The sequence below is a fragment of the Sinohyriopsis cumingii genome, unplaced genomic scaffold, assembly GCF_028554795.1.
Source record: "Sinohyriopsis cumingii isolate HCF-2022 unplaced genomic scaffold, ASM2855479v2 utg001348l, whole genome shotgun sequence".
NCBI classification, from domain to species: Eukaryota; Metazoa; Mollusca; class Bivalvia; order Unionida; family Unionidae; genus Sinohyriopsis; species Sinohyriopsis cumingii.
Genome location: NW_028315988.1, coordinates 465,645 through 477,500, shown reverse-complemented (window position 1 = coordinate 477,500; position 11,856 = coordinate 465,645). Strand labels below are relative to the sequence as shown.

The following is an 11,856-nucleotide window of genomic DNA, read 5'->3' as shown; positions in this document are numbered from 1 at the left end:
TTCCGTATCCCAACTGTATGGTGGAGACTAGTCAACTGAAATTGTGTTGTCAAGTTTATCTCTAATGCTTTGTACATTTGTCACGGTAAAAATTGCAAACACGTCCGGAAGGTCGACTGGAGAGAAGGTAGTTGAAAGTGGTGAACATTTGTTCCTTGACATTAGCTTGTTAGTAATTTCGAAGTGCTCTTTGCAGCTAGAACTTTTGATGATCTTAGTACTGTAGTGGGCTATTTTCACTGCATGGACTATGTTTGTGACGTTCTTCTTAGCCGCTTCATATATTTGCTTATGAATAGTGAGTCTGGTGGAAAGCTAAAGCCTCTCAGTTTTACGGCGGTCTCTTTTAGCAGTGCGAAGCTGGTCAATACCACTTCTTTACAATGGATAACACTTTTGAATTGATTCTCTGCACCTAGTGGCCGGAGCAGGTTTGTCGAGCAATGAACGCAAGCAGTTTTCGAGTTGTTCTGCTATATGAGGTAAGTAAGTTGTTAGGTTTGCTTGGATGTCATGCATTAGTTTGTTTCTTTTTATCATATGGAGTTTCTCTTCGTAGCAAATAAAGGTGGATGGTTAAGAACTGATACTTCAAGATGGCATATAAAGCAGAGGTGATCTGATGCAAGTTCGTGTGATACCATCGAGGTCCGTAAAATATTATCATCAGGTCTATAAAGAGTCCAGTCATAAATATGACCATGTTTATGGGTGGGTTGGTTCACTGACTGTTTGAGGTTGGAAAAATTAATGGAATCTAGAAGATTTTATGTGTTTGGGTTTCTGGGACAGTCAAAGTGAAAGTTGAAATCTCTAAGAATAATCAGGTTGCCACCTATCAAATTTCCATACTCCAGGAGATTCGGAAACTACTCCAAAAGAGATATTCAGTCTCAGGCGGTATAGGCAGAAAAAATGGACTGACCTTTGTTCCAGTGTGAGTGTCGTTTGGACTAGTTCACACGATGTGTGGTAAAAATTGAAAGTTGTGATGCGGTTAAGACGTTTGATGATGGAATTCTTTGTGATGGCAGCAATTCCACCTCCGCGAGAGTAGCGGGGGAACCACTTGATGGAGTAACCGGAGTGTGTTAGATCCGAGCACTTGGGCTCATCGCCTGATGTTTTTAGCCATGTTTCTGTAAGGAGCAAGACGTCGACATTCTGACTGGTGAAAAATTAACTATTTATGTGCGCTTTTCCAGTGGTCCTACTGATTGGGCATTGAATAATACAATACGCAGTGGTATATGTTGAATAGTTAAAACAAAGGTTGGCGATTTAATAGGGATATGATTTTGGTTACCTAAATTAACGGTCGAATTTTTAAATTGTTGAGTCGAAAAAGGCATAAGGGAGATAGCTGGAATTCTTCCTGTTCTACGCCGGCCAGCTTTGAAGCAAGGTTTCTTTTTTCGCTTCTGTTTGCATTTACGTAATGATGAATGTCGTGCCAGGTCGTTTAGTCTAGAGCACAATGTACTGTGGAGAGCAAAGGAGTGGTCATTTAAAAGCAATTAATGAGAGTGCATCATAGCATAAACGGGTTGACTGGCGAGTATCACGTGATGGCGGTTTGTTCAACAACAGAGGAAGTTGTAGCAGTGGAGCAAGACAGCTGAGAAAAAGTCTAATTGTTCTTGTTTTCAAAACAAGATGAAAAATCACATACAAACTGCACAGCCAATGCATGATGAACACAATAACGCAGAGGTAGACACACGTCAGGCACATATATCATGAAATCGGCACAAGAAACGGAACAGACGGTTAAGCGATAGCGGCCATCTTGACACGTCATATATATATATATATATATATATATATATATATATATATATATATATATATATATATATATATATATATATATATATATATATATATATATGAAGAGAGAGAGAGAGCGAGACTCTGCCAGTTTGCCAGCAACTATCAAAGTTCGTGGTATACAAGATCCATCGCAGACCCTTTCGTCTCTAATCTGTTGTGGTGATAACATTGCCAGACCTATGGTCACCGCAATATGTCATACTCTGTAGACATTCCTTAGTGAAACTGTCCTGAGGATATCTAAGTCTTCCGACAGGAGAAAAGTAAGATGACAATCAAGCATTACTTGCCAGACTTATAATTGTAAAAGTTACGATGGTAGCCTCTTGAACATATTTTATTTTAGTTTCGTATTTTAAAGGTCTGACTGATCTTCAGATGTTGAATTTTGGAGTTCCATATAGCTGTCGTGAAACGTGAACCCATTTTCTGTATTTCTTTTAAGTGAAATACCTGATCATTCTAGCATTAAGAGTCCTGTTTATGCCTTTCATCTAATTACGCTCGTTTGTCTGATTGTCCACATAAAGCTTTATTGGTCTACCTCTAACCAAGGTGTATCTTATCATTCGTTTGAGAAAATGTGTTCTCTCATTGCTCGCTTAGTATGGAGGTAGACTGTTCATTTAACAATTCCTTTTTAATAGAATTAAAATAAATGAGTTAACATTTTTGTTTTATTTGTTGTGCATGGCAGTGGGAAAATGTATTTACTATTTAAATTTAAATATGGGTCAAAAACCGCCGCAGTCCATCTACTGAGGAGAGCCGAACGCTCAACTACGTACATTCCGTTGTATATTCTAGAACGGTCATTTGATCGTTCCTAATGAGACTTGCATCTGGTTTGGGTGCTATAATTTGGTCACTTTTTAGAAGTTTAGTTCTTTATAATTCCAGAATTTCACATATCGTATGCAAGTAGTTTTCTGTTCTTTACTCCAAGATTTTCAAGACACTTTTCTTAACTAATGTTATAAAACAGTATTGCTCCGAAGCATCTTTTGGGTGCTACTTAGGAATTTTCCGTTATGTTTTGGGAAAATATAATTTGGTCAACATTTCTTTGCTTGACGGTTGTTGATTAAAAAAAGACCGGTACGTAAGAGTTGCAGACCAAACCCCCACACCAAACTTCCTCACAAAAGTTCACTACAAATGAGCTAACCTTATACCGAACTCTTGCGAAAAGAAGTTAAGATGGAATTTTTATGAGAAAGATAAAAACTTCATTTTCCAGCTATGCAAGTCGTGTATGATTCATTGCTCTGGAAATGGTATGTTGTAATTATTACGCACGCTTTATAAAGATAAATTTCAAAATCAGAGTCTAATTCTCTCACTTAGTGTAAGATTGTATATCTACAGAACTCGCAAATAATACGTGCTTCAATCAAAGCAAAACAATTCAAAAAGAGTAATTGCTCTGAAAAGGTTCCTAAAGGATAATTCTTACCGCCGCTGCGGTGCAGGCGAATTCATCAAAGCTAGAACAAGGATTCCAAGAAAAAAGATCAATTCCTTGGGCGTCCTGCACATCTCGAAAACTACAAAAAGTGCGACAAAATGGATAGGTAAGTGATTCTTGCGGAAATGTTATACAGGTGTATCAATCGAAAATTATAACCTTTTTATCTATCCATCTTCGTGGACTTTTTTTATAGTAATAATAATAATAATAATGATAATAATAATACTAATAATAACAATAATAATAATAATAATAATAATAATAATAATAATAATAATAATAATAATAATAAGAAGAAGAAGAAGAAGAAGAAAGCAGGGAAACAATTTTAAAACTGCATGCAAAGTGTGTATCAATTATCGTAGGTTGAACAGAATCACGAACGAATTATACCGGAGAAAATAAAGTTGCTAACAGTGAAATTTATATTTAATCAACTGAAACTTACCGTGGAACGCCTCCCCCAGAATCCAATGGACTAAGATCTATGTAACTTCCGTCTGTATAGATACAAGAACACGATGAAGTTTTTGTGCATGTGACGCTGTTGACAATTCTGGGGAAAATTGCGAGAATCGCCAAAATAGATGGAAGCTTGAGTAGTCTACCGTTGTGTCTGTCTCTATAGCCTGGCATTCTTCACAGCTACTCAGATTAGAATATGATTCATATATGATTCAATAATATGGATTACGCATAAATATATACATGGTAAAGAAATCCTGTCAAGAAAACTTTGTGGCATAAGAAAATATTTATCAAAGTACCAATGAGATAAGTTTTAATGCAATTCTTTCATGGCTAGCCATAGACTTCGTTTGTCGTTTAATGAACGGAATCAAGCATGTTCTATATAAAGCTACAGATGATGATGATGGTGATGATGATGATGATGATGATGATGACGACGTTAAGGGTAACGACAAAAACAGCGACAATAATAATAATAATAATAATAATAATAATAATAATAATAATTATTATTATTATTATTATTATTTACTTGTTTGAAACATATATATGTCTCGTTTTTTTGTCAAACTAATATTTTCTTTCAAATAAATATGCGTAAGAAACGGTTATTGCTTTCAAAAGCTCAATCAATTTTTAAAAATATTAAGTAAACGCTAACTAAATGCCGACATCAGGGAAGACGGCGTGACGTCCTACACCTGGGCATGACTCACGGGTCAAGGATAACGTAACCTTATGAAAAATGACGCCAAATTACCGTTGGTAAATGCACAGCTTTAGAAATTAATAATTAATGTGAAAAACTAAAGGAAGAAGAAAAGACAGACAAGGTACAAAATGTTAATAGAAGGAAAGCATTCTTCCGCTGCTAAAATAAAACGGTTGGTAAAGTCTAGAAATGGGAGATTATGGAGAAGATATGGCCACGTGCATTTACAATAAGACTGTAATTTTTATTTTTGCTAAAATTTTTATTTTTGCTAACCATTCATTAGTCTGAATCGATTTATTTTGGCAGATATGGTTATTGTTGTTATCATCATACTTATCTATTCAGGACACTCATTCCTTATAATATAGGCCACCGTGCTCTTACGTCATTAGATGTTGTATTCCTTTTAATATATTATAGCTAATTAGGTCATAATTCTGGTTTCATATTATTTGTTCCTTGGTACGTATCCAACTGCTGAAATCAATATCCTTAATTTCTATCAGTCCTACTTAGTTTCCTTATCGGTTTCGGCCTTATTCTGCATTTATGTCTTGCTTGCCAGCAAAGTTATGATAAGCATTATTAACTGAATCAGACACTATCTTCTCAATTGTTTGTTGAAACAATATTAAATGACTGGCGTGGAAATGTGTACACATGGGTATTATTAACCCCTTTCGCTAAACAGGAGCTCCTGTAGCTCAATGATAAGCATTCAAGGTTCACGACCGAAATAGTGCGGGTTCGAATCCTACTATCGAATGAGCCTGAAAGGGATAACCTATATTTCAAGTTAAGGAACATATAACCTACAGTTGCTGTATCGCAAATCCCAAAATCTCAAATCAAACCTGTTACAATGCCATGATACAAATGTAATTCGTCTGAGTTTAATATATGCGAACACTCACCTGATAAATGTATGCGACGAGTACTTATAATTCAATGGAATTCGCAACAATAATTCACATTAAATTCAGACACGATAAACTAGATAGATAACGAGACAGAGTTCATGTATGTAAGTACCACAGTCATAGGTTATCAAGGTTACAACTGGTTTTACAGCGGACATTATTTACTCGTTGATAAATCAACGAAGTGTATTACAAATACTTGCACTTGTTTTTGTGTATGTATGTATGTATGTATGTAGGTATGTATGTATGTATGTATGTATGTATGTAGGTAGGTAGGTAGGTATGTATGTATGTGGTTTGTAGGTAGGGAGGTAGGTCAGTATGCATGTAGATTGGTAGGTAGGTAGGTATGGAGGTAGGTAGATAGGTCGGTCTATCTGTCGGTATGTATGAATGTATGTATGTGTGCAGTGGCCACTAGGTGTTGGAAGACTCAGACATTTTGTATCTGCTATACTGAATAGCTTCAATGAGTCTTCAGCAAGCCATACAAATGATCAAGGAATTGAAACTGGGAAAAATTCTACGTCATCCACAACGTTTCATTTTATACGTGTATTTGTGCAGGTTATGATTTTGAAATAGGATCTTCGAGGTTATTTGGTACATAGTTTCTAAACCTTGCAACTGATCATATTAGACTTTCGATAATACACACTTTTCTATGTGAAAATTTTCCCGGGGCACTCAGAGCAGATTTTTAAACCATCAGGTACAGCTATTTCCTCGTGCTCCTACAAATGTTTTCACACACAAGATCGTTTAATATTCCCTTATCTGTACTGAATTACTCTACAAAATGCAATAGAACTGCATTTTAGGATTTGGCCAGTATTGAAAAGTAAGGCTTGACTTCAATGATTGCAATAAAGATTAATAACACCACAGCGTTTCCCTCAGATATATTCTCGAGATAGTTGCCTTGTGTGTCAAGTATGACTAAATGGTACATGCGCAAATGCCACTGGCTTTGTCAGTTTAATCAATAAATATAGTAAGCCTGTGCGGTAAATCAAACAGCATGTATCGATTCAGTAAATAATGTACACTAACTCGTCAGAGTACCCAATCGTAGAATGGTCCCTCAAACGTCACCTCGTACATTATCATGTGATAGACTCATTCAACTCTGGAGAGAGAGAGAGAGAGAGAGAGAGAGAGTGTATTCATTTTCATGTTCAAAAGTAAGGATAGTTAAACACGCCTCGAGAAAAGATATTTTCATGCATGTTTCATGTCTTTCATTTCCTTTTTACGTTAGCTTTGTGACAAAGAGCATGGTTTGGAAAACGCATTCTGTTTTTAAAGATTTTGTAACCAAACTTCTTTTTTTACTCACCTCCCTTATAACGTTCGTTACGTCATTACTTCATGATCTTGTCGTTTATATATTTTTACTTGTACGGTATGCATTTTAAGAACATTTACTGTGTGTTGATTAATTTTACCTGGCGGTTATTGCAAATAACTCTATCACAATATGAGTACTTATTCATTAGATAAAAAAAAATATAAAAAATCCTAGTAATTAAAACTCATGTTTTATTAATTAGAATATTTGTTCCAGTGGCTTAAGTTGTTAGAACGTACGCATCGAATGCAAGACGATGCGGGTTCGAATCCTGGACGATTCACTCCAAAGATTGAAAAAAATGGCACTAACAGTTGTCTCGCTTGGCGCTCAGCTTGAAGAGCTTGGTGTCAGGAGTAGTCTTTCTGATGTCACGATAATGTGACTGGGTGGGAAATAATGCTACATGTTGGCAACATGATGTCACAGCACTAGATATTACAGTAAGCTGCCACACTGCAGACATCGTAGGTATATGACTACAATTGTTAAAGCTACGTTAAAATTATTTTTAAAAAACCCACACAAACACAGAATATTAAGACAGTTAAAGATCATTGCTTTTGAAGTTCTTCAGATAATGAGGAATGTTCTAAAAGCATTTCATTTTGCAATCGTAAAGAATCCCAATACAGAAATTTAACATTTTATGCAGAAATAATCTGTGAATATATTCTCTCTATATATGCATGACTTCTCTATATATGCATAACATACCTGAGTGTAGGTGACTTTTTAGAACATAAACTGTTACGGAAATTTACGATCACGTAGAAGATGAGTCTTGCATGATCGAATGTGTTATTATTGCTATTATTATTATTATTATTATAGATTTTGTCATTCCACGTCCTTCATGTTTCCCCCCTATAAATCTGTATGGTTTTCGCTGTGGAGAAGTCATAAATACACGTACCCTTCACTGCACCACTAAGTATGTTTGGCAAATTCCACTGTAGTAGGTAACATTTATGTGCATGAAATGTTTGCAAATTAGCAGAAATGTTACTATACAAAGACTACTATATAATGTTTTGCAAGCATTCTGGATTATCTAAGTTACGGTCATGAAATTAAACAATTATAAATAAATCTGTATATAGACAGGCTCAAAAGGCAACACATGGGTTCGTCTTCTTCCACTACTAAGACGCTATATTTTTATCTTGTCAAATCGATAACACAAATTACTCTACCTGCATTTATAAAAACACGCCTCCGTTGACTCTTTCTCTCTCTTAGAACTTTTAAGCAGATAGAATGTGTGCAGTAGTTTACTTTCTTTTCTATTCTAGTCGTTTAGAGTGATGCAAGTTGAATAATCAGCTGTAATTAAAATAGCTGTAATTAAAATAACTGTAATTAAAATAATAAAGACCCCCCCCCCCCCAGCGCTCAAGCTGCTTAACCTAGCCAACATACACAAGACGAACACTTTACGATAATGTTTCGATCTTCAGGCTACAGGCAAATGTTATTACTATGTTCAACACATGAAGGAACTTTATGATACGGTAAATGTGAATTGTATTTTAAATTTTCTGAAGGAAGTTAACATTTGTTCTAAAATATAGCTTCTGTACAACCACATTTCCTTCGAGTATTTTTAATTAATACGTAAAAGATAATCACCCTAATTTATCTTTATTAACTCATTACCCTTTCTACACACCATTTACATTCCCCGTTGATCAGAAACCTTAATTCATTGTTACCATCTCACTGTTGTGTTTTTGTACTTGTATCGCTCCATGACATTAGACCATTGTGAGAAATACATTTTTATCATATAATTTTTTTCGTGGTGCTATAAAACCGTACAGTGTTAGTTCGACTTAAAATCTACAATCAACCAAATAAACATTTTTCTTCTTCTCTTTCTTCTTATACTTCTTCTTCTTTATCTAATTATTATTAATAGTAGTAGTAGTAGTAGTAGTAGTAGTAGTAGTTACATTATTATGATGAATATTATAATTGGCTAAATTGAATGTGGAAGTGAATAGGGCATAACATTCACAATCATGCTAATTTCAATCGGGTTGTAGCGTCAGCATAATACCAAAGGTAAAAATGTTAACCAGAATAGTAATTGAATTATTCAGTAAGACCAGTCACCTTTATCATGTCATGTAAAGGGGAATGTAGCCAATAGAAAAAGGCACTAACATTAAAGAGAGCGGACACGTGTATTTTTTAATTCAGCTTCCTAGTTAGAAAGGTCAGTTTTTATTCAGCTTCCTACTTAGAAAGGTCACAGTGATGTTCATGACGCGAAAGACATATGTACTTTATGGCCGTTGTATTGGTATACGTTTTATATATTTATATATTTGTATAATTTTGCCATTTAAATTGTTATAATTTAGCTGGTTTAATTATTAATATAATATTAATTCTTTGCGACTTTACCTTTTGGTGGTCCCATTCGAATCGCAAAAGTGAAACATCAAACAACATTCGACATTAAAATCATGTCAGAGGTCCATTTTCACAGGTGAGGTTTAAATGTTCAATGTTCACAGGTAAAGTAAGTGTCACAGCTACATATTCGCAGGTAAAGTTGAAGTGTTGGACTTATGTGATCCATTTATGATCAACAGATGAAACTTATAAATTATTTACAGTGTAACATGTAATTCATATGTGCCATCTAATACATATTTAAGTTTGCTTTGATAAACAATTGAACGTCAGTATACAAGCAAATTATTCTATATGCCATCCAGTCCTGAATATACATTTATCTTTAGCCAAAGTACGAGACCATGCATAAAGAAACTCAGTTTTCTTTCACCTTTGTCATACGAGTTAGAATTAACGTATAAACGTAATTTGCTTCTCTGATAAAGACCGCAAATAATTCCATCCACGATCATCTCATTGGTTATCAAAAAATCCATAAATAATGCTTTTTATGAATCAACTCGTTTGCAGACTAAACTCAATAAAATTTTAACCACGTGCCGTGAACGTTCTCCACTGAGTACAGACGGTATGGAAAGCTGGAGTCAAGTTTGCAGTTACCTTTGCATCAGGCCCAACAACATTATGTAGAGCGAAATATCGGACAAAGACTTCGTTTTCTCAGCAGAACATTGCAGCCATTCACGTATCTAGGTACGAATGTCAATACGGTAGTGTAATTATTTTTTAAAATTCTGTTGGCATTATGAAAGTCATGGAAAACTTTGATTAAGGCCATTATTATCATTAAGGCCATTAATATCATCAATGTCATTGATATAATTAAGGCCATTATTATCATTAAAGCCATTAATATCATTAATGTCATTGATATCATTAAGGCCATTATTATCATTAAGGCCATTAATACCATTAATGTCATTGATATCATTAAGGTCATTATTATCATTAAGGCCATTAATATCATTAATATCATTAAGGCCATTATTATCATTAAGGCCATTAATATCAGAAGTCTTACGGGAAGAAAAAAAACTTGCATGCAAACTCTGAAAAATGTATTGTGTTCTGTTAGCTGCCCAGTCATCTTGGTAACGTGATGTGAGATAACGCAGTCAAAACTACTTTGCAGGCGCCAGTTGCTAATGGAAGATTATGAACCAGCATTAGACTGCCGGAACCGAAAGACATCTTAGATATCCTACCAAGAGTAAAGTTGATGTCAACCCCAAGCCAATACCATGCTGACACATATGTGCCCTATTTTAATAAAAGGAAAACATATCAGTATATAATAAATACAAACACATTTTCAACCAATTGAAGATGGATGATTTGAGATAAATGAATGAACGAGAAAAATGTAATTTATCTCATCAAATGTAAGATCTGTGGCCTTGAAGATGTAGGAGAAACCGAAAAATTGTAGAGAAGGATCATCTCCACAGATCTGATTGGACGACTAAGAGACTTGACAGAAGCCCAGTAGTAGAACGCCTATCTTTCCCTGACCATACTTTTGGAGACAGTTTACTTAGTCTAGAAATTGCCCAAAATCCCAACTGGAATTCTGAAACCAGGAAAGAAACTGAATTTTACTGGATACGTCTTCGAAGAACACTGAAACCATGCGGCTTAAATCAAGAAGATTTAGCACATTATTCGTTCAAATACCTATTATGTTTTCATTTGTGTACTTCTTAAAAGAAGTGTTATCATTCATTATTATTATTTGCTTTTTTATTATTAGTAAGGTGACAATTAATTATCTGGAATAGAATATACAACTACATACTTTACATTAAGAAATACCTAGCGCTCTCGCTCCTCTTTATATATGTCAATGCAACATAGTCAGGGATCGTCCTGGGCTTCGCCAATGTCGCAAATTGCGATTTTTTTTCCTTATTGGCGACAAAAATATCACATCTGGCGATTTCTTTGGCGACAGACTTTTTGGTTATTTAATTTGTACATACAATCATGGATTTGGACTGGATAAATTAAAAGGGAGAACGAAAGGAAGCAACAATCTTCACTAAGCAATGCATTGGAATCAATCTGTTACACAAACGATCCTTTGTTCGTATTGACAACCCCATCTTTACAGTGCATTGTTACATCATAATCTGCGTATGCTGACATCTGGGCTGAGTACTGTATGCTGTTATACAGTCAATCATGCTACAGAACTAGACCTACAACTCACCGACTTCTGAGGACGCGAATAGAACAGATATAATTAATTGAATGGCTAATCCTTCTGTTATTTTTTTACATATACCAATACAATAGTTTTGCTGAACCTTCATAGAAAACTGATAACCTTTGAAGTACCGACTACTGTGTATAAATACAAAGCAAAGGGAAAAAATCTCAATCACAATTATATATGTCGCCAGTGCAGAATTTTACTCATTGATCTTTTCCTTTTGCCATCAATCCGTGTTACGGCTGCAGAGACTTAAACTCCGCAGCAAGAGACAGCAAAAAAAAAAAAAAAAAAAAAACAGTTTTGCATAATTAATAATAATTATTTATTTCTCAAAATACAGGAGTGAAAGAATCCCTAAATTGGGTGTGAATTTATGCTTATATATACGGTCCAATATTGCCAGGTGTTGACTCGTGTAAGTTTCATTCGTGGGAATGGAGATCCTAGTTT

The 11,856-nt window shown here is 34.9% G+C and overlaps 1 protein-coding gene across 1 annotated transcript in view; it reads right to left on the bottom strand.

Moving 5' to 3' along the window:
- LOC149772600 (uncharacterized) overlaps nt 1-5,484 on the bottom strand; it is a 33,265-nt gene extending 27,781 nt beyond the window's left edge. Inside the window, exons 1-3 of the mRNA XM_089947598.1 lie at nt 5,405-5,484; nt 3,753-3,949; nt 3,290-3,380 (exon numbers count right to left, since the gene is read on the bottom strand). Coding sequence (XP_089803724.1) covers nt 3,290-3,380; nt 3,753-3,940 — 279 coding nt within the window. The 5' untranslated portion in view covers nt 3,941-3,949; nt 5,405-5,484. The remainder of the gene's footprint in view (nt 1-3,289; nt 3,381-3,752; nt 3,950-5,404) is intronic.
- Between the last annotated feature and the right edge of the window lie 6,372 nt (nt 5,485-11,856).